At 42.7% G+C, this 26,944-nt stretch overlaps 1 protein-coding gene across 3 annotated transcripts in view; it reads right to left on the reverse strand.

Moving 5' to 3' along the window:
* Positions 1-1,352: 1,352 nt before the first annotated feature.
* The window catches only part of LOC110520052 (activin receptor type-1), a 40,182-nt gene continuing 14,590 nt past the window's right edge, over positions 1,353-26,944 (reverse strand). For 2 of the 3 annotated variants that reach the window (XM_021597030.2, XM_021597031.2), the window contains exons 2-12: positions 26,556-26,629; positions 25,886-26,140; positions 25,286-25,549; positions 24,517-24,777; positions 15,555-15,760; positions 11,773-11,872; positions 10,884-11,030; positions 10,317-10,592; positions 5,667-5,864; positions 2,967-3,097; positions 1,353-2,475 (exon numbers count right to left, since the gene is read on the reverse strand). In XM_021597030.2, the coding sequence (XP_021452705.2) occupies positions 2,341-2,475; positions 2,967-3,097; positions 5,667-5,864; positions 10,317-10,592; positions 10,884-11,030; positions 11,773-11,872; positions 15,555-15,760; positions 24,517-24,777; positions 25,286-25,549; positions 25,886-26,140; positions 26,556-26,622 (2,040 nt within the window). In that variant the 5' untranslated portion in view covers positions 26,623-26,629 and the 3' untranslated portion in view covers positions 1,353-2,340. The remainder of the gene's footprint in view (positions 2,476-2,966; positions 3,098-5,666; positions 5,865-10,316; positions 10,593-10,883; positions 11,031-11,772; positions 11,873-15,554; positions 15,761-24,516; positions 24,778-25,285; positions 25,550-25,885; positions 26,141-26,555; positions 26,630-26,944) is intronic. The other variant, XM_021597034.2, reaches the window with a different exon arrangement.

Here is a 26,944-nt window from a genome sequence, read left to right on the forward strand (position 1 = left end):
ATGAAGAAATCAAGGCCCTCAGGATCTCTTGAGCTCTGTTGAATGATCCCCACCACTAGAGGCAACACTTTGCTTCAATGTTTTAATTAAAAAGCGGAGGGAAAACAAGCACACAAATAATATGCATTACTGTCGTCTTGCAGTGGGAATTAGTCTAAAATAATTTCTGCTATTTGCTATCATTTGCATGTAAATGGGAAGCATAGTGAGTGAACAACCGCCCGTATACACAAAGCAGCAAAGTGAGACCTTGTTTTCAAAACTACTATCTGTGGATCAGTTCACAGTAGCACAGTCAGGAGACCGTTAAAATGACCAGTTAATATTGACCATGTGTGAGTCCCGAAAGGCACATTACTCCGTATAAAAAGTGCTCTACTTTTGACCAGATCCCTACTGGCCTCGGTCAAAAGTAGTGCACTAGAAAGGGAACAGGGTGCCATTTGGGACATCGCCTAGGATGTTGTCTATAACATATGCTAATTTGGAGATGCTCATTTTCGGGTGCCACAGTCAGTTCCGGCAGACAACAGACATATGGACTGCTTTGCTATTTACCGGCCCCATGCCGATTCAGGAATACAAATGAATGCAGGTGACACCATTTACTGTCCCATTCTAGACTTGCCTTTTGTGTCTCTTCGGGCAACTGCGCCACAATTTAAGCAGTTCAATTTAGTCATTAGGGCCTTAGGAATACCCTCTGACATTTCCCAAATGAAAATGTATTTGTTGCATTTTACAACCGAGATTGAGCTGTGTTTAATATGGAAATGGATTAACATGCCCTCCATTCTTTGCTGCATTTCATGATTTGTTTCGTAGTCGACAAGCTGGACACAAGAAAAGTTCCTTTGTGCAGTGAGCAGCTTACGTCTCTGCTGCAGGTCAGTAAGACTTTAGGGGCTGCACTATGCCAAGGCAAAGGAACTGTCTAGTCTGGGAGGACAAAGGAAAATATGCAAAGCTGAGGAAATTAAAATGCGCTCTGGATTTGCATAACAACCAATGCTAATACTCACCACCTAATACTTTGCTTATCCTGACATAGTTGCAAAACCGTGGTAACGTTCACAAACTTCCCAGAATTTCCAGCAATCCTGGTTGGAGTATTCCAGATTTAATGTTTATTCCGACCTTAATTCTGGGAATCTTCCAACTGTCATTTCTGGAAAAACCTGGGGATTTTGGAAGGTTTCCAGAATTTTGCAAACCTATCACAGCATGTAAAAAAGTTCAAGTTTAGGTAGATGTGCAGAGCTCCGCGGTGGGCAAATAATGTGGGGAATATGTTTCGATGAGGGGGAAAAGGGTTCATTTGATGTTGTAACTGACAGATGAGACAGAGAGCATCTGCGTTTTTTTCTCTATTTAATTCATAGAAATCACTACTTGATATAAAATGTAAAAAAAAAAGGCTGAAGTTTGACTTCAATTACTTTGACAATGCACAAATTAAGACGATATAACTTTACAGGCATAACTTCTGCTCCCGTATGAATCGAGTTCAGCGTCATCTAGTAAATATTTTTATTTGCTCTTTTAGCATGTCTCAATTAAGCTGATGAAACAACCAAAACAAAGAACAGGTACACAAATGTGAAATGTATGGTGATATAAAACGTTTCTGTGACAGGAGACGTTAGACGACGTCGCCAAAGTAAGGAGCAAAGACTGGCTATAACTGTCTGCAGCACAATGTGTTAGCTAAATACGTTACCGGTTGGATGAAAAACCAAGAGAATTGTTCTAACAATATTGTAAACAGCAGTGCAAGAGCGATGCAGTCAAAGTAGAACTTAACTCTTTTTTTCTCTCCCCTCATTCTGATTACTGGAGTTTGTGTGAACTATAAAACATAACATTTTTTTGGCAAGTTGTTCTTTTCTCCAAATGCATCAGCGACAGTGCAAGCCAGGAATGCAAAGATCGCTAGTGCAATAACAGCAATAAAGCACGGCCAATATTGCTAAATGAAATACGTTCAGACATTTCTCAGAAAATCGGCAGCTCTAAAGCGATATACAATACTCAAATGCCCAGGTAACAGTTTCTTCCTTGAAGAATGTGACTATTAGTTCAATATTCCTATATCTTAAAAAGGGATAGTCACCTAATATCCAAGACTATTGGCAGTCTTAAATGCCCTGTAAGCCATCTTTGGATGCCAAAATTTGTCCCACCAAGTGTTTAAAATAAATACAAAACGTGCCACTTTAAGAGCACTGAGCTCAACCGGTCCATTTTCTCCTGTGTGTTGTCCAGGGGAACCGAACTGCCTGCTGGATGTCTTTAAAGGCCTTTAGGTCTCCTCTCCCTGCGCACCAACAAGGAAGAAGCTCAACAGTCCGTTTTAATTTTGTCCAGAGAGTTGTCGATTTTTGTCAGAGTCTTTTTGATGCGTAGCGCCGTTAATCTGGCGGATGGATTCTGGTACCAGCACTCCTTCATAAGTTTTGCGATGGACGTTAAAGTCTGGAAAGCAAGAGGAAATCAGAGTTAAAAATCCATTAAAGTTCACTTTAAAAAAAAAATATATCAAGTGTGAAAGTGTATAGTTCCGCAAAGCAAAGGGTAAAGCAATTATTCTTAAAATCAAATAAAAAAAAAGCTTTTGTCCAGTACACAGAATTGCAGATGTTATCACAGGTGCAGCGAAAAGAACAAATATCAGATTGAGTAATATAAAAAAGCTAGAATTCTAAGCAAAAATGAATTCTGAGCACAAAAGATTTTAACTGCCAATCAGACCATATTGTGTTTTCAATGGAGCTGGGAAATGCGGTTGACGGCTGACAGGCTGTTTACAGAGACAAGTAACCGTCTGATGAGAAAGGACAACCTAGCAGATTGTGCAGAATGCTGCACTGTTTATAAAGAGAGAGATTTGGACAGGCTCATATTCTTTATCAAAACATATTAGCTAGTTCTCGCTCCACCTCTGCTTGTCTCGTCTCTGTACTCACTGGGTCTGAGAACCATCTGTTGGGGATGTTGGGTCTCTGCTGGTCCACACACACCACCTTCTTCATGTCTTCAAAGCTGGGGTCGCTGGGCACCGCGTCATGGAAGGGAGGCTTGTAGTCCTCTACAATGCCTACGCGGAGTGTGTTGGAGAATACACAACATATAAATGTCAATGAGATCTCACATTAATCCGCACGGGAATTTTAATATTGGGCAATATGCAAGTGTAACAGAGAATAGGAAAAATACATGACAGAAATATCCATAAAATCTGCCGAATGGGGGTTTTTATACTGTATTCCATCCTACTTAATTTGACAGCATTTTTTTTTTAAGTGTCACAAAAAACGAGAAATAGCACATAAAATTGCTAACAAGGTACTTTGTTTGCATAGTTCTCACTTGCTACTTATGTACTAGGTGGAAACCCATGGTGAAAGTAAGTCATTTAACTGTGTGGAGAAAGCAAGATCCATTTCAGATAAGATGCCAGTGCCTCTAGTCCCAGACTAGACCACAGACACGGGGGAGACTTCTCCTCTGAAGTCACATTCACTCATTTCCTCAATGAGACTGTTGACTTTAATCCTCGACTTGTTCTGCCAATGGTCAATACAGCTGTATGCATAGCAAAGTGATACAGCGGTCTTACTATTAAGATTGCTAAACACTTCCTCTAAAAGTGGAGGAATCAATTCTCAAATCCAGCTGGACATTATGTTCTACATACAGCTGAAGTCGGAAGTTTACATACACTTAAGTTGGAGTCATTAAAACTCGTTTTTCAACCATTCCACAAATTTCTTGTTAACTATAGATTTGGCAAGTCGGTTAGGACATCTACTTTGTGCATGACAAGTAATTTTTTCAATAATTGCTTACAGACAGATTATTTCACTGTATCACAATTTCAGTGGGTCAGAAGTTTACATACACTAAGTTGACTGTGCCTTTAAACAGCTTGGAAAATTCCAGAAAATGTCATGACTTTAAAAGCTTCTGATATGCTAATTGACATAAGTTGAGTCAATTGGAGGTACCTGTTGATGTATTTCAAGGCCTACCTTCAAACTCAATGCTTTGCTTGACATCATGGGAAAATCAAAAGAAAATCAGCCAAGACCTCAGAAAAATTATTGTACACCTCCACAAGTCTGGTTCATCCTTGGGAGCAATTTCCAAACGCCTGAAGGTACCACATTTATCTGTGCAAACAATAGTATGCAAGTATGAACGCCGTGGGACCACAGAGTCGTCATACCACTCAGGAAGGAGACGCGTTCTGTCTCCTAGAGATGAACGTACTTCAGTGCGAAAAGTGATAATCAATCCCAGAACAACAGCAAAGGACCTTGTGAAGATGCTGGAGGAAACGGGTACAAAGTATCTATATCCACAGTAAAACGAGTCCTATATCGACATAACCTGAAAGGCAGCTCAGCAAGGAAGAAACCACTGCTCCAAAACCGCCATAAAAAAAGGCAGACTACGGTTTGCAAGTGCAGATCGTACTTTTTGGAGAAATGTCCCCTGGTCTGATGAAACAAAATAGAACTATTTGGCCATAATGACCATAGTTATGTTTGGAGGTAAAAGGGGGAAGCTTGCAAGCCGAAGAACACCATTCCAACCGTGAAGCACGGGGGTGGCAGCATCATGTTGTGGGAGTGCTTTGCTGCAGGAGAGACTGGTGCACTTCACAAAATAGATGGCACCAAGAGGAAAGAAAAATGTGGATATATTGAAGCAACATCTCAAGACATCAGTCAGGAAGTTAAAGCTTGGTCGCAAATGGGTCTTCCAAATGGACAATGACCCCAACATAACTTCCAAAGTTGTGGCAAAATGTCTTAAGGACAACAAAGTCAAGGTATTGGAGTGGCCATCACAAAGCGCTGACCTCATTCCTATAGAAATGTGTTGGCGGAACTGAAACAGCGTGTGCGAGCAAGGAGGCCTACAAACCTGACTCAGTTACACCAGCTCTGTTCGGAGGAACGGGCCAAAATTCACCCAACTTATTGTGGGAAGCCTGTGGAAGGCTACCTGAAATGTTTGACCCAAGTTAAACAATTTAAAGGCAATGCTACCAAATACTAATTGAGTATGTAAACGTCTGACCCACTCAAAGAAATAAAAGCTGAAATAAAATCACTCTACACTATTACTTTGACCTTTCACATTCTTGAAATAAAGAGGTGATCCTAACTGACCTAAGACAGGGATTTTTTTACTAGGGGTTAACTGTTGGGAATTGTGAAAAACTGAGTTTAAATGTATTTGGCGAAAGTGTAAGTAAACTTCCGACTTCAACTGTATTATGATAGGTTTTGATTATGCCCTGACAGGGACATTTGAGACTATTCCAGGAACAGCATGCATATGCAGACAGGCAGTTTACAGAAAGATACCTACAGAAGCTCTGTATGATCAAACTACTACAAGGCATGTTTAACATGCTTTATAAAATAGCCCTAAATGTATGACATTCTAAATGTTTGTTTTTAATTCTACATTTTTACTGAACACTTGTTATAGTTGATGCACTGTTTTAGATGAGAGCTAGCAAGTAAGTGTTTCATTGCACTGTGTACACTACACTGTATTCTATGCATATGACAAATCAACTTTGATTTGATGGTCAATGTTAAAGGAGTGAGAGAGAACAGAAGAAACCATTCAATGTGTATTGTACTGACCGTTGCTGACCGTGCTCCTTGCAATCTCCCACAGGACCAGGCCAAAGGCCCAGATGTCCACTCTCTTGAAGGACTCAAAGCAGTCCATCTGGATGGAGTCGTCCAAGACCTCTGGGGCCATGTAGCGCTTCGTGCCCACTTTCGGGTTGTTGCCCACGTCTAGCTCGTTTGTGTCTTGGAAATGCATCACAGCAAGACCTAGGCCAGAAAATATTTTTATTATCATTAAAAGGATTCAAAATATGGTGTCTATGTACCAAAATGATTGTCCCTGTTAACTTAATATATCTGAAGCACAGTATACAGTCCTCTGGTGGACGTGATTAGAATAGCATTTGTAAAAAATAAAAAATAAAACTGTTGTCAAAAACAACCATATTTATCCAATATCAAATTACGCCACGATCGTATCACAACAAAAACAACTCGTCAACATCCTGTTTGTGAGCAGAATGCAGCTCATAAACAACTTAAAAGGGATGACGGTCGTGATCTTAGCAGTAGTCTCCATGAGTAGCCAGAGCTACCTGAAATGACTCACTTATCATTGGCACCGAGAACTTTGAGTTTGGGACATGAGTGCTCCTTAATGCATGTTTGGTTAAGGCTTAAAGAGCTTCCTGCTCCGTTCTTCCTCTAATGCTAAAAAAAAAACAGGGTAGATGAGGGAAGAGGGTTGGAGTGGTTTGGTATTTGGTATTTTATTAGGATCCCCATTAGCTGTTGCAAAAGCAGCAGCTACTCTTCCTGGGGTCCACACAAAACATAATGACATATCACAGAACATCAATAGACAAGAACAGCTCAAGAACAGAACTACATACATTTGTTTAAAAAAGGCACACGTAGTCTACATGTCAATGCATGTAAGACGGAAGATGAGTTGGTTCAGGTTATTAAATCAACCTACACTGTAGTGTTTACAAACACTACAGGAACAAGATCATCCACGTGTATCGATCACATTTTCAATAATGCTGTAGAACTTTGTATATCTGTACCCATTGGATGCAGTGATCCCAATATAGTGGCTATATCCAGGAAAGCCAAAGATCCAACAGCTGGTCCTAAAATTGTGTATAAGAGATCATACAAAATATTTTGCTGTGACTCTTATGTGGATGATGTTAAAAATATTTGTTGGTCTGATGTGATTAACGAGGAGCATCCAGACGCTGCATTTTATGAATTTATGAAATTACTTCTTCCAATTATTGATAAACATGCACCTGTTAAGAAACTGACTGTTAGAACTGTTAAAGCTCCATAGAATTGAAGAATTGAAAAACTGTATGGTTGAAAGAGATGGGGCAAAAGGAGTGGCTAATAAGTCTGGCTGGACATCCGACTGCCTTACTTACTGCAGATTGAGAAATTATGTGACTAAACTCAACAAAAAGAAGAAACTTTATTATGAAGCCAAGATCAATGATATAAAGAATGGAACATTTTTTGGGGAGTAGTTCTAATTAAATTATGGGCAGAAAGACAAATTCAACTCCATCTTTCATCGAATCAGATGGCTTATTCATTACAAAGCCATTTGATGTTGCCAATTATTTAAATGATTATTTCATTGACAAAGTGGGCAAACTTAGGCAGGAAATGCCCACGACAAACAGTGAGCAATTATATTCATGCATAAAAAACAAATAATGAAAGAAAAGCATTGCAAGTTTGAATTTTGTAAAGTTAGTGTGGGAGAGGTGGGAAAATGATTGTTAACGATCAACAATGACAAACCTCCTGGCATTGACAACTTAGATGGAAAGCTACTGAGGATGGTGGCTGACTCTATAACCACTCCTATCATTCATATTTTGAATCTGAGCCTAGAGGAAAGTCTTTGTCCTCAAGCCTGGAGGGAAGCCAAAGTAACTCCGCTACCCAAGAGTGGTAAAGCAGCTTTTACTGGTTCTAACAGCAGACCTATAAGCATGCTGCCAGCTCTTAGCAAACTGTTGGAAAAAAATGTGTTTGACCAAATACAATACTACTTCTCTGTAAACAAATTAACAACAGACTTTCAGCATGCTTATAGAGAAGGGCACTCAACATGTACTGCACTGACACAAATGACTGATGGTTGGTTGAGAGAAATCGATAATAAGAAGATTGTGGGAGCTGTACTGTTAGATTTCAGTGCAGCCGTTGATATTATTGACCATAACCGGTTGTTGAAAAAACTTAAGTGCTATAGCTTTTCAACCTCTGTCATATCGTGGATTCAGAGCCATCTAATAGAACTAAGGGTTTTCTTTAATGGAAGCTTCTCTAATGTCAAACATTTAAAGTGTGGTGTACCGCAGGGCAGCTCTCTAGGCCCTCTCTAGGTCCTCTTCTATTTTTACCAATGACCTGCCACTGGCATTAAAACAAAGCATGTGTGTCCATGTATGCTGATGATGATTCAACCATATACGCATCAGCAACCACAGCTAAAGAAGTCACTGAAATCCTTAACAAAGAGTTGCAGTCAGTTTTGGAATGGGTGGCTCTAAAACTAAGAGCATTGTATTTGGTACAAATACCTCAGACCTCAGCTGAATCTGGTAATGAATGGTGTGGCTGTTGAACAAGTTGAAGAGACTAAATTACTTGGCGTTACCTTAGAATGTAAACTGTCATGGTCAAAACATATAGATTCAATGGTTGCACAGATGGGGAGAGGTCTAGCCGTAATAAAGAGATGCTCTGCTTTTTTGACACCACACTCCAAAAAGCAAGTCCTGCAGGCTCTAGTTTAGTCTAATATTGATTATTGTCCAGGCGTGTGGTCCAGTGCGGCAAGGAAATACCTAGATAAGCTGCAGCTGGCCCAGAACAGAGCGGCATGTTTCGTTCTTAATTGTAATCAGAGGGCTGCTATAAATGCTACACATGTCTCCCTTGGCTAAGAGTTGAGGAGAGACTGACTGCATCGCTTCTTTTTATAAGAAATATTAATGTGTTGAAAATCCCAAATTGTTTGCATAGTCAACTTATTTTTTTTTTTTTTATTTTACCTTTATTTAACCAGGCAAGTCAGTTAAGAACAAATTCTTATTTTCAATGACGGCCTGGGAACAGTGGGTTAACTGCCTGTTCAGGGGCAGAACGACAGATTTGTACCTTGTCAGCTCGGGGGTTTGAACTCGCAACCTTCCGGTTACTAGTCCAACGCTCTAACCACTAGGCTACCCTGCCGCCCCAACTTACACACAGCTCTGACACACACACATACTTATCCCACCAGACATGCCACCAGGGGTCTTTTCATAGTCCCCAAATCCAGAACAAACTCAAGAAAACATAAAGTATAGAGCCCTTATTGCATGAAATTTGCTTCCATCTCATATTGCTCAAATAAACAGCAAACCTGGTTTCAAAAAACATATAAAGCAACACCTCATGGCACAACGCCTCTCCCCTATTTGACCTAGATAGTTTGTGTGTATGCATTGATATGTAGGCTACGTGTGCCTTTTTAAAAATGGATGTATGTAGTTCTGTCCTTGAGCTGTTCTAATGATGTTCTGTATTATGTAATTCTGTATTATGTTTCAAGTTTTGCGTGTCCCCAGGAAGAGTAGCTGCTGATGGGGATCCTAATAAAATACCAAATAGTTCCGGCTTTGGTCTTTGTCATGGTAGCAAGCAACGGAGGTTATGCTGTATCTCCTCACAGTTCCAGACAGGGCAGGTCACGGGGAAAATTGAAAATAACAAAACAGCAGGGATGTAGACAGCCACAAACCCGGGACAACCTGTGGTCCCAGCCACAAATGGCTAACTGTGTCACGGGCTGCATTCAAGAAAACCTTGCTTGCTTGATATGCAGCGAGCTAGCTGCTAGGCTAGAGACAAGCAGTCCCAGCAACTGCGTCAAGTGATCCAAACTATGAAGCTAGATAGCTCCCAAGAACTTTGGTGACAGTTTAAATGTTATTTTTATCCCTTTTTCTCCCCAATTCCATGGTATCCAATTGGTAGTTACAGTCTTGTCCCATCGCTGCAACTCCCGTACGGACTTGGGAGAGGCGAAGGTCGAGAGCCATGCGTCCTCCGAAACACAACCCAACCAAACCGCACTGGTTCTTGACACAATGCCCCCTTAGCCCGGAAGTCAGCCACACCAATGTGTTGGAGGAAACAAGAGTCACTAGAGCATGATGGTACAAGGACATCCCGGCTGGCCAAGCACTCCCCTAATCCGGGCCAATTGTGTGCCGCCTCATGAGTCTCTATGGTCGCGGCCGGCTGTGACAGAGCCTGAACTCGAACCAGTATCTCTAGTGGCACAGCTAGCACTGCGAGGCAGTGCCTTAGACCACCGCCCCACTCGGGAGGCCCTATTACCACCAATATATCATATGGCCACAACAGAAAACAGTCACATTATATTAATTTACAACATCTAAATGAACAACAACCAGTGGAGGCTGGTTGGAGGAGCTATAGGAGGACAGGCTCACTGTAATAGCTGGAATGGAATAGATGGAACGAGTCAAATGTGGTTTCTATGTTTGATACCGTTCCATTTATTCCATTCCAACCATTACAATGAGCCCGTCCTTCTATAGCTCATCCCATCAGCCGCCTCTGACAACCAATACAAATCTTGACTGAACGCACACAGTATGCTTTATATCCACAACACTATGCTCTTACCCAGGTCGGCGATGCAGCACTGGCCGTTCTTGTTGACGAGTATGTTTTTGCTTTTGAGGTCTCGGTGGGCGATGGCCGGCTTGCCCTGGGTGCCGAAGATCTCCACGTGGAGGTGTGCCAGGCCGCTGGCGATGGACAAAGCCATGCGCAGACAGCTGGCTGTGTCTAGGGTGCTCAGCTGCAGGTAGTCGTACAGGGAGCCCATCTCGTGGAAGTGGGTGATTAGCCACAGCTGTGTACTCGAGTTTCGGGAAGTCATGTCCGAAGCGATGAAGCCTGCAGTCAAGGACACACACACACACACATTAGAACCCAGGGAAAAGCTGGGAAAGGTATTTCTTCAAATTCAATATGACAGATATTTCACTAAAATAAAAAACATTGCCAGACAGATTTGACATCCCACAGGTCAAATGTTTACTTAGTCTTCCATTGACACCAATGCAGGACTAAGTTAAAAAATAAAAAAAAAACATTCCACTTTAGTGGGAGTTTGGATTTGCCCAATATAGACCAGCTCCTGTCAGACTGGGTTGCTTCGCCCAGAGCGTATCTGGAGGTACGTACCCAGGATGTTCTCATGCCTCAGCAGCACTGTGTTGTAGATCTCAGTCTCTCTGAACCAGGACTTCTCATCTCTGGAGGAGAAGATCTTCACGGCCACACTCTCCCCCTGCCACTGGCCTCGCCAAACCTCACCGTAGCGCCCCTTACCTATAGCGGGGGAAACAGGGGAGAGATGAGAAAACAGCAGACATTCTCAAGTCCTGCTTTCATAAGAAATGTTTTTCGAGCAGAAGTGCTGACCTAGGATCAGTTTTAGATCATCATTATTAAAATGATACGGGCAGGGGAGACCTGATCCCAGATCAGCACTTTGAGATGCTTTGGGAAAACAGATCTGGCCTCAAATGACATTCATCAAATACAGTGGAAAAATATCAACCTGTCAAACTAAGACAGGAATACAGAACAGGAATGTTCCCCTCCTAACTCAAAAGTCAGATAATCTCTGTACATAGAGATTGTTATTGGTTTTATAAAGTCAGTGTTACACAAAACTGTAGACCATTAGTTAATGGAACACCGTACCTTTATTTTGGTCATATTACTCAACTTGACCTTTTGCATGAACTACATCCCCATTTGACACGAAACCAAACATGTTTCTTAAAAATATTTTTGTTGGTAGTTACTTTGCCTATCTGGCCAGGTTTCAGACCGAGCTGTAAGAAAACTAAGAACACTTCCAAAACAATTATACTAAGAAAAACTCTGAGGGTCAGGGAACAGCACGGGCTCTGTTTTGCAAAACAAATCTGTTCCCAACGGTGCTTCACCCCTAAAAGGGGCATTTTACGCAAAAACCACATCCATGCATAAAATGGATGCCCTGATCCTAAACGTACACCTCAGCTACTGAACAAAGAGAGAACAGACTGTATTGGATACTGACCCACACATTCGTTGAGTGTGATTTGTCGAGCGACGGTTCTCTGAACTAGGAAGGGGAGTCCGGAGCCGCTTCCCGACGTGCACGAATGATCCAGCAAATCCTGAGAGAAGGGGAGGGACAGCCAATAAATGAACAGCATCCAGAGGGTGCCGGTAGTCCCGAGATGAAAAAGCTGTCCCAGCCCCGGACATAGCAGAGCATCTGGGATTCGTTGGAGCCTGATTGGAGTGGGAGTTGTTCATACTGCTCAGACTCCAAGGGCTCTCTTGCCGTCTCTCTGTCTGGTTAGTGGCCACACTGCAGAGACGTCGGTCTGTCAAATCAAATTTTATTTGTCACATGCTTCGTAAAGAACAGGTGTAGACTAACAGTGAAATGCTTACTTACCCGGCCCTTCCAAACAATTCAGAGGATTTAAAAATAATAATAACAAAGAATAAATACACAATGGGTAACAATAACTTGGCTATAGATAGAGATATACAGTGCCTTGCAAAAGTATTCGGCCCCCTTGAACTTTGCGACCTTTTGCCACATTTCAGGCTTCAAACATAAAGATATAAAACTGTATTTTTTTGTGAAGAATCAACAACAAGTGGGACACAATCATGAAGTGGAACGACATTTATTGGATATTTCAAACTTTTTTAACAAATCAAAAACTGAAAAATTGGGCGTGCAAAATTATTCAGCCCCCTTAAGTTAATACTTTGTAGCGCCACCTTTTGCTGCGATTACAGCTGTAAGTCGCTTGGGGTATGTCTCTATCAGTTTTGCACATCGAGAGACTGAAATTTTTTCCCATTCCTACTTGCAAAACAGCTCGAGCTCAGTGAGGTTGGATGGAGAGCATTTGTGAACAGCAGTTTTCAGTTCTTTCCACAGATTCTCGATTGGATTCAGGTCTGGACTTTGACTTGGCCATTCTAACACCTGGATATGTTTATTTTTGAACCATTCCATTGTAGATTTTGCTTTATGTTTTGGATCATTGTCTTGTTGGAAGACAAATCTCGGTCCCAGTCTCAGGTCTTTTGCAGACTCCATCAGGTTCTTCCAGAATGGTCCTGTATTTGGCTCCATCCATCTTCCCATCAAATTTTAACCATCTTCCCTGTCCCTGCTGAAGAAAAGCAGGCCCAAACCATGATGCTGCCACCACCATGTTTGACAGTGGGGATGGTGTGTTCAGCTGTGTTGCTTTTACGCCAAACATAACATTTTGCATTGTTGCCAAAAAGTTCAATTTTGGTTTCATCTGACCAGAGCACCTTCTTCCACATGTTTGGTGTGTCTCCCAGGTGGCTTGTGGCAAACTTTAAACGACACTTTTTATGGATATCTTTAAGAAATGGCTTTCTTCTTGCCACTCTTCCATAAAGGCCAGATTTGTGCAATATACGACTGATTGTTGTCCTATGGACAGAGTCTCCCACCTCAGCTGTAGATCTCTGCAGTTCATCCAGAGTGATCATGGGCCTCTTGGCTGCATCTCTGATCAGTCTTCTCCTTGTATGAGCGGAAAGTTTAGAGGGACGGCCAGGTCTTGGTAGATTTGCAGTGGTCTGATACTCCTTCCATTTCCATATTATCGCTTGCACAGTGCTCCTTGGGATGTTTAAAGCTTGGGAAATATTTTTGTATCCAAATCCGGCTTTAAACTTCTTCACAACAGTATCTCGGACCTGCCTGGTGTGTTCCTTGTTCTTCATGATGCTCTCTGCGCTTTTAACGGACCTCTGAGACTATCACAGTGCAGGTGCATTTATACGGAGACTTGATTACACACAGGTGGATTGTATTTATCATCATTAGTCATTTATGTCAACATTGGATCATTCAGAGATCCTCACTGAACTTCTGGAGAGAGTTTGCTGCACTGAAAGTAAAGGGGCTGAATAATTTTGCACGCCCAATTTTTCAGTTTTTGATTTGTTAAAAAAGTTTGAAATATCCAATAAATGTCGTTCCACTTCATGATTGTGTCCCACTTGTTGTTGATTCTTCACAAAAAAATACAGTTTTATATCTTTATGTTTGAAGCCTGAAATGTGGCAAAAGGTCGCAAAGTTCAAGGGGGCCGAATACTTTCGCAAGGCACTGTATATATAGCCGTGTGTGTGTGCGTAGAGTCAATAAGCAGGGGTACGAGGTAATTGATGTAGATATGTACATATAGGTAGGGATAACGTTTCTAGGCAACAGGATAGATAATAGACAGTAGCAGGAGTGTATGTGATAAGTCAAAAGAGTTATTGCAAAAAGGGTCAATGCAGATAGTCTGGGTAGCTATTTGGTTAACTATTAAGCAATCTTATGGCTTGGGGGTAAAAGCAGTTCAGGGTCCGGTTGGTTGGGTCTGTCTGTGTGTCTGGCCTCCCTGGAGCAGCAGCAGAGAGTCCTCTGCTTGGTAAACAACAGCAGTCCCTGGTGATTAGTGAGCTGAGGGGGCTGATAGATGTGATGTAATCCCAGCCCTAGACTCCAAACAGGCACAATGCTGCTAAGCCTTTAATGTGCATCTTATCTCCAGGCTTCTGCAGGGTACCATGACTGACACAAGGGAGCAGTGTTGAGCTCCAAATTTGGCTGAGAAAAACACTAACAAGCAGAGAGGACAAAAATGGAAACATTTAAGAGAGATTCTTAATGCATAAAACAACCGTTGTGTGAAAGCAGGTAAAGGAATGCTAAATGGAAGCTGTAAATCCAAATGAGAAATCATTTTGTTGTTGTTTAACATCCCTGTTTGGTGGGAGGGCAGATCTGGGCTGTTCGGTGGAAGGGGGTAGGGGAGAGAGGAGTGGGGGGAAATTCAGCCACAGCATTATCATAATCACAACAGACTTAGGCACCCAGGGCCTAGGGAGAGGGAGACCTGCATGTGTTTTAAGGAAATGTGTTTATATGTTTGACTGCCACCACTGCTCCTAATAACTTTCCTCTGGGTGCTGCCAAGCACTTTTTAATTACACTGAAACAAACATTCTGCGGCAGCATATTTTGGGTTTCCGTTGCCAAGTACTGTGATGGGTTTGGAAATGGCTTGAAATAGATCCAAAAATCGGCAATTCCTCTAGCACACCCCAGCCCACTGTTTTCAGGGATACTGGTCAGTTGTCACGCTTTGCTGTAAACACTAGACGTGTTTAGTGTTTTCCTTCAAGTTTTTAATTAAATTCATGGGATTTTCAAACAAAGTTTATCAAAACAAACACTGATTACAGTTGCGAGCTCAAAGCATTCTTTCACGACAGTATGCAAAAATTCTACAAAACGAGCAATTTTGTTGAAATCATGTGTATCCGTGATAGACTCCATTTTCTCTGGTAAAACAAGATGCCCATTTTCCATCACATTGGTAGAATAAATACTTTCATTCCCAATTGAGAGGGCAGAAAATTAATCCCAGCACAGTTGATATAGGCCAACTACATGAACACCCAGGACCATGGAGTGCATGACTACCTAGCACGCACTCTAGTCTAGTGCACACAAAAATGCTCAACATAATCACATAGCTTGAGAGTCCATAAATGTTTTCAGTGCTGTACTGTGTGGACTAACCACAAACCACAGCTCCCCACCCAGCCCATCCCAGACCTTGGCCCATATTTCTAAAGCCTCTCAGAGTAGAGTGCTGATCGAGGATCAGTTAACTTTTAGATCACAATGAAATTACATTATGGACAGGCAGGACCTGATCCTTGTAAAGCTCTCCTACTCTGAAATTCTGATAACATGGGCCCTGGTATGGTGCAGTATGATCATGTCCTACTCACCGCCAGTGTGCTATCCCCCACGTTGGAGGCTATGAGTCCGTCTATGGTGCCGTACTCCGCCTCCCGGGCCGTCAGCCTCTCCATCTGGTTCTGGTGGATCCGTCTGAACACCAGGATGGCGATGCCTGAGAGGACGATGAGCACGATGACCGGAGCCACGATGACGATGGCCAGTGTAGTCAAGCTGTAGTTGGGAAGGTCGCCTGCTACGAGGAGAAGAAAGGGGTTTAAGTTCATTTGAACACCTAGGTACATAGAGTAAAACATTTGGACACAGCTGCTCATTCCTGGGTTTCTCTTTATTTTTACTATTTTCTACATTGTAGAATAATAGTGAAGATATCAAAACTATGAAATACCACGGATGGAATCATGTAGTAAACAAAAGTGTTAAATATATTTTACATTTGAGATTCTTCAAAGTATCCACCCTTTGCCTTGATGACAACTTTGCACACTATTAGCATTCTTTCAACCAGCTTCATGAGGTAGTCACCTGGAATGCATTTCAATTAACAGACGTGCCTTGTTAAATGTGTGGAATGTCTTTCCTTCTTAACCTCTTAGAGCTCTAGGGGCGCTATTTCATTTTTGGATAAAAAACGTTCCCGTTTTAAGCGCGATATTTTGTCACGAAAAGATGCTCGACTATGCATATTCTTGACAGTTTTGGAAAGAAAACACTCTGAAGTTTCAGAATCTGCAAAGATTTTGTCTGTAAGTGCCCCAGAACTCATTCTACAGGCGAAACCAAGATGATGCATCACCCAGGAATTAGCAGAATTTCTGAAGCTCTGTTTTCCATTCTCTCCTTATATGGCTGTGATTGCGCAAGGAATGAGCCTACACTTTCTGTCGTTCGCCCAAGGTCTTAGCAGCATTGTGACGTATTTGTAGGCATATCATTGGAAGATTGGCCATAAGAGACTACATTTTCCAGAGGTCCGCCCGGTGTCCTTTGTCTAAATTTGTGCGTAATCTTCAGGTGCAGGCATTTTCTCCTGGGATTCAGGAGAGAAAGCATGTTTCCAAGAACGATGTATCAATGAAGAGATATGTGAAAAACACCTTGAGGATTGATTCTAAACAACGTTTGCCATGTTTTCAGTCGATATTATGGAGTTAATTTGGAAAAAAGTTTGCGTTTTGAGGACTGAATTTATGGATTTTTTTTGGTAGCCAAATGTGATGTATAAAACGGAGCTATTTCTAATACACAAGGAATCTTTTTGGAAAAACTGAGCATCTGCTATCTAACTGAGAGTATCCTCATTGAAAACATCAGAAGTTCTTCAAAGGTAAATGATTTTATTTGAAGGCTTTTATGTTTTTGTTAATGTTGCGTGCTGGATGGTAACGCTAATGCTAACGCTAAATGCTAACGCGAAATGCTAACTCTAGCTAGCTACTTTTACACAAATGATTGTTTTCCTATGGTTGAGAAGCATATTTTGAAAATCTGAGATGACAGTGTTGTTTACAAAAGGCTAAGCTTGAGAGATGGCATATTTATTTCATTTCATTTGCGATTTTCATAAATAGTTAACGTTGTGTTATGCTAATGAGCTTGCTGATAGATTTACACAATCCTGGATACAGGGTTTTTTTCATAGCTAAACGTGACGCAGAAAACGGAGCGATTTGTCCTAAACAAATAATCTTTCAGGAAAAACTGAACATTTGCTATCTGAGAGTCTCCTCATTGAAAACATCTGAAGTTCTTCAAAGGTAAATGATTTTTTTGAATGCTTTTCTGTTTTTTTGTGTAAATGTTGCCAGCTGAATGCTAATGCTAAATGCTACGTTAGCCATCAATACTGTTACACAAATGCTTGTTTTGCAATGGTTGAGAAGCATATTTTGAAAATCTGAGATGACAGTGTTGTTAACAAAAGGCTAAGCTTGAGAGCTAGCATATTTATTTCATTTCATTTGCGATTTTCATGAATAGTTAACGTTGCGTTATGGTAATGAGCTTGAGTCTGTATTCACGAACCCGGATCCGGGATGGGGAGATCAGAAAGGTTAATGCGTTTGAGCCAATCAGTTGTGTTGTGACAAGGTAGGTGGGGATAGCCCTATTTGGTAAAAGACCAAGTCCATATTATGGCAAGAACAGCTCAAATAAGCAAAGAGAAACGACAGTCCATTACTTTAAGACATGAAGTTCAGTCAATCTGGAAAATGTCAAGAACTTTGAAAGATTCTTCAAGTGCAGACGCAAAAACCCTTTAAGCGCTGTGATTAAACTAGTTCTCATAAGGAACATCACAGGAAAGGAAGACCCAGAGTTCCCTCTGATGCAGAGGTTAAGTTCAATAGAATTACCAGCCTCAAACATTGCAGCCCAAATAAATTCTTCAGAGTTCAAGTAACAGACATCTCAATATCAACTGTTCAGAGGAGACTGCGTAAATCAGGCCTTCATGGTCAAATTGCTGCAAAGAAACCACTACTAACGGACACCAGTAAGATGAAGAGACTCGTTTGGGCCAAGAAACACGAGCAGACAGACATTTGGTGGAAATCTGTCCTTTGGTCTGATGAGTCCAAATTTGAGATATTTAGTTACAACCACTGTGTCTTTGTGAGACGCATAGTAGGTGAACAGATCATCTCTGCATGTGTGGTTCCCACTGTGAAGCATGGAGGTGGTGGTGTGATGGTGCTTTGCTGGTGATACTGTCAGTGATTTATTTCAAATTCAAGGCACACTTAACCAGCATGGCTCGTGTTTGTTATATTGTTTGATGTTCCGTTCATTATTAAACTCACCACCTGCACTTGCTTTCCGACTCCCAGCGTGTACGTTACACAGTTTATGAAAATGTTAAACTAAACGTTGCGTCAGCCTCATCACGTAAAACTTATTTTGTATTACTTTGGGATCTATCGCATTCCACAACTGTCCCAGACTATGTTTGGAATATTTATTTATTGCACAGAATAAGTCAACTTTGGTAATATGGGGGCAAGGACATTGACATAGGCGAGTGCTTTTGCTGTTCATTAGGCCTACTCATATTGTTGCTGACAAAAAGTAAATGTGGACAGTTCTTCCATTATCTTCAATATGCACCAGGGAATTGGATAAGGACGCACGCAGTTATGTCCCCGATGTGTCGATCTTCACTTATAGCCTGTGAGAAAGACCCGATTACATGGATGAAGAGGAGTGAGAGGTGCTTCGGAGCACTCAGCACTCAGGGAGAAGGGAATTATAATGATTATATTTAGCCCAAGGGCACAACGTCATTGACTTAATTAATGGCGTGCATTACAGCCACACAAAGGGGATGTCAACGGGAAATTTGAGGCATTATCAAGTGCTTGTCAAATTGTGAATAAGAGACTGATGAAGTGTGTACAGCCTGTGCAAACTCACGTCTTTCAATTTATTAAAAATCAAAACATATAGCCCAACGCTTTAAGAACTACTAAAGTTACATTAACTCTAAATTAAGCATATAGGAGTACCGATTTACTTGTTAACCGCTCAACAAAATAGCCTCGTACGCACTCCTTCAAATCTTGGAGAAAATATCCTTTATTTTATTCAGCTTTGTTCAATTGTATTCTTCATACTATAAAATTATGCCACAGAATTCTAAGAAAAACAAGTGAAGCCCACAGCCATATGGCATAGCCAGATCAGGACCTAACATAAGGATAACTTCCGAGTACGCCATTTGATTCTACTGAAAAATAGTACAAAAAGTTATGCGCCAGTGGCTTATCGAGGCCAAGAGAAGCAAGGAGATAATACATGTGTTTGTTAATCAAGAGTCAATCATTTGATTGACAAATCACCGTCTCACAGAATTTTGTGACCGCCACAGCAGAGGAAACATGTTCTCTGAAGTGCTGAATCATGCTTCACCATCTGGCAGTCTGACTGACGAATCAGGGTATACCAGGAGAATGCTACCTGCCCCAAAGCATAGTGCCAACTGTAAAGTTTGGAGGAGGAAGAATAATGGTCTGCGGATGTTTTTCATGGTTCGAGATCTTAACGCTAGGGCATACAATGACATTCTAGACGATTCTGTGTCCTGAACTTTGTGGCAACAGTTTGGGGAAGGCCCTTTCGTGCTTCAGCATGGCAATGCTCCCATGCACAAAGTGAGGTCCATACAGAAATGGTTTGTTGAGATCGGTGTGGAAGAACTCATTCCAAAATCATTGGCATTAATATGAAATTGGTCCCCCATTTGCTGCTAAAATAGCCTCCGCTTCTGCACTCGGCGGTCCTGTTCTGTGAGCTTGTGGGGCCTACCACCAAGCGATTGAGCCGTTGTTGCGCCGAGACGTTTCCACCCCACAATAACAGCACTTAGTTGACCGGGACAATTCTACCGTTGCAGAAATTTTACGAACTGACTTGTTGGAAAGGTGGAATCCTATGACGGTGCCATGTTGAAAGTCACTGAGCTCCCCGTAAGGCCGTCATAGTGCCAATGTGTGTCTATGTAGATGTCATGGCTGTGTGCTTGATTTGATACAATAGTCACAATTTCATCCATTTGAATCCCACTTTGTAACAAAATGAGGAAAAAAGTCAAGATGGTCTTGTCAACAAAATATATATTAGGGTAACTCACTCTTGTTAGTTTAATGTTTTTAGAAGCATTTGTTAGTTTACAGAAGATTTGATTTAGCCAAATCCACTAATTGGAAGTGGTGTCCACATATATGTGTGTGTGTGTGTGTGTGTGTGTGTGTGTGTGTGTGTGTGTGTGTGTGTGTGTGTACAGTTGAAGTCGGAAGTTTACATACACCTTAGCCAAATACATTTACACTCAGTTTTTCACAATTCCTGACATTTAATCCAAGTAAAAATTACTACTTTATTTTAGGAATGTAAAATGTCAGAATAATAGTAAAGAGACGCATTTCTTTCATCACATTCCCAGTGGATCAGAAGTTTACATAGCCTCAATTAGTATATGGTAGCATTGCCTTTAAATTGTTTAACCTGGGTCAAACATTTCAGGTAGCCTTCCACAAGCTTACCACAATAAGTTGGGTGAATTTTGGCCCATTCCTCCTGACAGAGCTGGTGTAACTGGGTCAGGTTTGTAGGCCTCCTTGCACGCACACGTTTTTTTCAGTTCTGCCCACACATTTTCTATAGGATTGAGGTCAGGGCTTTGTGATGGCTACTCCAATACCTTGACTGTGTTGTCCTTAAGACATTTCGCCACAACTTTGGAAGTGTGCTTGGGGTCATCGTCCATTTGGAAGACCCATTTGCGACCAAGCTTTAACTTCCTGACTGATGTCTTGAGATGTTGCTTCAATATATCCACATCATTTTCGTGCCTCATGATGCAATCTATTTTGTGAAGTGCACCAGTCCCTCCTGCAGCAAAGCGCCCTCACAAAATGATGCTACCACCCCCGTGCTTTACGGTTGGGATGGTATTCTTCGGCTTGCAAGCCTCCCCCTTTTTCCTCCAAACATAACGATGGGTATTATGGCCAAACAGTTCTATTTTTTTTTCTCCATCAGACCAGAGGACATTTGTCCAAAAAGTACAATCTTTGTCCCCATGTGCAGTTGCAAACCGTAGTCTAGCGGTTTGGCGGTTATGCAGCAGTGGCTTCTTCCTTACTGAGCGGCCTTTCAGGTTATGTCGATATAGGACTCGTTTTACTGTGGATATAGATACTTTTGTACCCGTTTCCTCCAGCATCTTCACAAGGTCCTTTGCTGTTGTTCTGGGATTGATTTGCACTTTTCGCACCGAAGTAAGTTCATCTCTAGGAGACAGAACGCGTCTCCTTCCTGAGCGGTATGATGGCTGCGTGGTCCCATGCTGTTCATACTTGGGTACTATTGTTTGTACAGATGAATGTGCTACCTTCAGCCATTTGGAAATTGCTCCCAAGGATGAACCAGACTTGTGGAGGTCTACAATTTTGTTTCTGAGGTCTTGGCTGATTTCCTTTGATTTTCCCATGATGCCAAGCAAAGAGGCACTGAGTTTGAAGGTAGGCCTTGAAATACATCCACAGGTGTACCTCCAATTGACTCAGATGATGTCAATTAGCCTATCAGAAGCTTCTAAAGCCATAACATCATGTTCTGGAATTTTCCAAGCTATTTAAAAAGGCACAGTCAACTTAGTGCATGTAAACTTCTGACCCACTGGAATTGTGATACAGTGAATAAGCGAAATAATCTGTCTAAACAATTGTTGGAAAAATGACTTGTGTCATGCACAAAGTAGATGTCCTAAACGTCTTACCAAAACTATAGTTTGTTTACAAGAAATTTGTGGAACGGTTAAAAAATTAGTTTTAATGACTCCAACCTAAGTGTACGTAAACTTCCGACTTCAACTGTATATGCAAAAAATGAAACGTCCTCTCACTGTCAACGGAGTTGATTTTCAGCAAACTTAACATGTGTAAATACTTGTATGAACATAAGATTCAACAACTGAGACATAAACTGAACAAGTTACACAGACATGTGACTAACACAAATGGAACAATGTGTCCCTGAACAAAGGGGGGGGGGGGGGGGGGGGTCAAAAGTAATAGTCAGTATTTGGTGTGACCACCAGCTAGCTGCATTAAGTACTGCAGTGCATCTCCTCCTAATGAACTGCACCAGATTTGCCAGTTCTTGCTGTGAGATGTTACCCCACTCTTCCAGCAAGCCACCTGCAAGTTCCCGGACATTTCTGGGGGGAATGGCCCTAGCTCTCACCCTCCGATCCAACAGGCACCAGACATGCTCAATAGGATTGAGATCCGGGCTCTTCGCTGGCCATGGCAGAACACTGACATTCCTGTCTTAAAGGAAATCACACATAGAACGAGCAGTATGGCTGGTGGCATTGTCATGCTGGAGGGTCATGTCAGGATGAGACTGCAGGAAGGGTACCACATGAGGGAGGAGGATGGCTTCCCTGTAACGCACAGCTTTGAGATTGCTTGCAATGACAACAAGCTCATTCCGATGATGCTGCGACACACCGCCCCAAACCATGATGGACCCTCCGCATCCAAATCGATCCCGCTCCAGAGTACAGGCCTCAGTGTAAGGCTCATTCCTTCGATGATAAACGTGAATCCGATCATCACCCCTGGTGAGACAAAACATTGACTCGTCAGGGAAGAGCACTTTTTGCCAGTTTTGTCTGGTCCAGCAACGGTGGGTTTGTGCCCATATGCGACGTTGATGCTGGTGATGTAGTAAGGCAGGTCCTCACCAGACAACAGGCCTTCATGCCCTCAGTCCAGCCTCTCTCAGCCTATTGAGGACAGTCTGAGCACTGATGGAGGGATTGCGTGTTCCTGGTGTAACTCGGGCAGTTGTTGCCATCCTGTACCTATCCCGCAGGTGTGATGTTCAGATGTACCAATCCTGGTGTTGTTACACATGGTCTGCCACTGCGAGGACGATCAGCTGTCCGTCCCGTCTCCGTGTACAACTGTCTTTGGCGTCTCACAGTACGGGCATTGCAATTTATTGCCCTGGCCACATCTGCAGTCCTCATGCCTCCTTGCAGCATGCCTAAGGCACGTTCACACAGATGAGCAGGAACCTGGGCATCTTTCATTTGGTGTTTTTCAGAGTCAGTAGAAATGCCTCTTTAGTGTCCTATGTTTTCATAACTTTGACCTTAATTTCCTACTGTCTGTAAGCTGTTAGTGTCTTAATGACTGTTCCACAGGTGCATGTTCATTCATTGTTAAATGGTTCATTGAACATGCATGGGAAACAGTGTTAAAACCCTTAACAATGAATGATCGGTCTCTTTGAAAGACAGGGTCCTGAAAAAGGGACGTTTCTTTTTTTTGCTGAAATATCTAACGTGGATACACACACACTCTTTTTACTGGGGGTGGGAGAGTAGTCATTGAGGTTCATAGAACAGAGTTGGGTGACCACAGCTATACATGGTATTTCGCCTGTGTCTCATATGGCACCCTATTCCCTAGTAAACTAACCTTTGGGTCCTGGTCCAAAGGAGTGCACCACGTAGGGCAGTGTTTCCCAACCCCCCTAAAAGTACACATTTTTATTGTGGCCCCAGACAAGCACAGCTGACTCAACTTGTCAACTAATCATCAAGCCCTTGAGTTGAATGTGGTGTGTTTGTCTGGGGATAAAATGTATACTGTTGGGTGTACTTGTGGACCGGATGTGGGAACCACTGCCGTAGGGAATAGGGTGCCAATTGGGACGCATCTCAGTGTCCTCTGTTCTGCTTTGCCCCAGAGCTCTGTGTCAAACCACGCTGACAATCTCAGAGAGGACAGAGGAGGAAGTAGACCGTGACTAAACAATATTCAAAAGGTCCGTCTCTTCTCTCGAGACTCTCCCCTCCTCTGCTGTAGAGGTGCTCCGGGTGTAACCGCCACACCGACCCTGAAAAGCAAACCAATAGATGGCCGTGCAGCAAACGGCTAAGGCAGACAATTTCACACACCCTGGCGTGGTGCCCTCGCTGGAGAATGGCCAAGTGGATGGAATGAGCCTCCCTCGGACCTTAAACGCGGGCAGAACTAACCCTTATAGACGGTTACAGACAGTCCTAATTGGAAAAGAGGATTCCTAGAGTCCTGTTTGCACTTGGCCTGACAATAAGGATAAACTGGTAGAGCATCATGAATGAATGGGTAAGAAAAGTATATCCCAAAGAAAATCACAGCGCCTCGTCACCACTGGTTTATCAATTGAGCACCTGCCTGTGAACCGTGTCAGCGAATCCATTAGAGACAGCAGATCACCGAGAGCATATGGCACAGAAATGTTTTCGTTTTCCTGGCATGAATAACCTTGGTTTGAATGCAAATGTGCATCACGCAGACCTCTCATTAGAATAGGGATGCATATAAATTAATGTGAGCCATTGATTGCGGATCCCAAATGGCACCCTATTCCCTATGTAGTGCACTACTCTGGGAATATGGTTCCATTTGGGACGCAAGTGCATTTATTTACCCATGACAGGCAGCTCCACGGTGATATTCAGGTTACACAGGTGGCCCTGGCAGCACTCCACGATCTGGTCGCGGGAGGGCGGCGTCTTGCAGGTCATCCTGCTCTGCTCGTACACCTTGAAGCAGCCCTTCTGGGAGACCAGGGCTCCGTCGCTGACCGTCAGACTGGAGAAGCAGTGCTGGCCTACACAGCGCCGCCCGGTGGCACACGAGCGCCCCTCGCACACACACTCATGCTCGCCGACAGACTTCACTTTATCCTCTATACAGGTAACAGGAAGACAGTAGGGTGAAGTTGCCCCTAGACGCTGATCTTAGGTCAGTTTAGAATTTTCCCCACTAATGGTTAAGAATGGGGGAAGCGGATCTGTACTTAGGGCAAGCTTCACCCAGGAGCAAGTTATTCCCCATATAAACATTAGCTTTCCTGTGTGTAAACCAAATAAATGTAAAGACACACTTTATAGCCTCCAAAAATATAATAATGATGATACCATGGATTGTCAGTCCTTGCATCCTATAGTGCTGTCCATGAATTTGAGAGTGGTAACATTTCTCGTGCCCCATCCCACAGCTTTTTACCCGGGATAAGGGGCAGGGAGTACTCTGTTATTGTTTCAACTGCTGATTGCTGCTTTAATGCATATCTGTACCACTAATTAAATCTAAATAAATTATGAAACAAAGTGCGAAAGCTTCGGTGAGGCCAAGATAATGGAAAAATTCAAGTACATAGTAATGATTTCAGTGAAAACAGGGTGGTGGGTTACCTTTCGCTGGTGCTTCCACAGTGAGGTTCAGGTTACACAGGTGCCCCTGGCAACACTTGACTATGTGGCTGGGAGAAGGAGGGGTGGCGCAGGTGGCTCTCCCCTGGTCGTCATCCCGAAGGCAGCCCTTCTGGTGAACCACAAACCCGTCACTGATCTTGACAGAGGAGAAACACTGCTGGCCCGTACAGCGCTCTCCGCCATCACACGACCGCCCCTCACACACACACTCAATGCCTTGCAAGGCAGGCATCACTTCCTCATCTGTTAAAAAAAAGAAAAAGAAAGAAAAAAAAGGAGGAGATCGGAGAAATCAACGAACGCTTGTAATTCTCCATCATTGAAGAGAATATAACACATTTTCTGGTAGTTTTGTTGTTTATTCACTTAGGTCCCCAAATGGCCTTCACACAAATGAACACACTGAATGTAAAATGTGTCATTAGCTAGATCTATGTGCAAAGTGGTGATGTGCTGCTTAGGTAGGTCGGTATCGGTAGTAGAAATGTTTGTGAGTCAGCACATTGCTAGTGCTAAGCCTACGTTGAGGGCGGGATAAAAGCATGAGCGTGATGAATCCCGTGAGAATAAATGTGTCACCTCTCGCTGGTGTTGCCACTGTGACATTCATGTTGCAAAGGTCGCCATGGCAGCACTCCACCGTCGGGTTATGGGATGGGGGGCTTTCGCAACTTATGGACTCCTCACTCCGGCCCACAATGCATCCCTTCTGCTGGACGGAAATGGCATTCTGGACGGAGAGGGCCGAGAAGCACTGCTGACCAAAACACCGGTCTCCTCCGTCGCATGACGGCCCATCGCACGCACACTCGTAGTCGCGCACACTCCCCTCATCTGCACAGGAAACACAGTCAGACATGGGACAGAGCCGAAAAGGAAAAACACATTTAACCATCGATAAATGGCATACAGTATACTGTGTGGCTGCTCGGCATTGTGAATATCATGGTCATAGTGGTCATCTTAGTGCAGGAGCTTTGGTATATTCAACCTTCCTCATTTTCTTCTCTCTTTGATTTGAGAGTTATCATTTAGCTGCTACACTAAAGTAGATGATGCAGAATAATAAGTATCCCCAGCCAGCCAGACAGTGACAGTGTGAAATCCTCAGTTCTCCCAGAGCTCAGTCTGAGAGCCTGTCACTGCAGTTGTTAAAAAATGCTGCAAGACAGCGTGGGGAGAGGGAGAGCGGCACGGGGACAGAATGAGAGCCAAATCATGCCCTTGACAGACATTTTTATTAACTCACCTTTCACGCTGGAGGAGGGTAAAACCAGAAGTGTGAAGACCAGGAACAACATGTCGCCGTCTAACATTGTAGACCTGGAAGACAGGGTAGAAGTTCCATTGGAATAGTGTGTTCGCTAAACGTGGACCTGCTGGATAGCTTACAATCTATGTACTCAGAAGATTCCCTGACAAGACAAAACACATTTATTTGCATCACACAGATAAATTGACTAGCAGCTTCTGTAGAAATGCCTTTGTTATGTCCACTGAAATGAATTCACACCAATGGTGTGACAGGATAAAAAGAAAGAAAGATATGAAAGTAAAGGATTTATTTCTAAAGGAGCACCATGACAGAGGGGAATTTTACTGAGAGAAAAAAAAAAAGACCTTTCCTTGTTTTCAGTA

This window comes from Oncorhynchus mykiss, chromosome 3 (genome assembly GCF_013265735.2).
Source record: "Oncorhynchus mykiss isolate Arlee chromosome 3, USDA_OmykA_1.1, whole genome shotgun sequence".
Classification (NCBI taxonomy): Eukaryota; Metazoa; Chordata; class Actinopteri; order Salmoniformes; family Salmonidae; genus Oncorhynchus; species Oncorhynchus mykiss.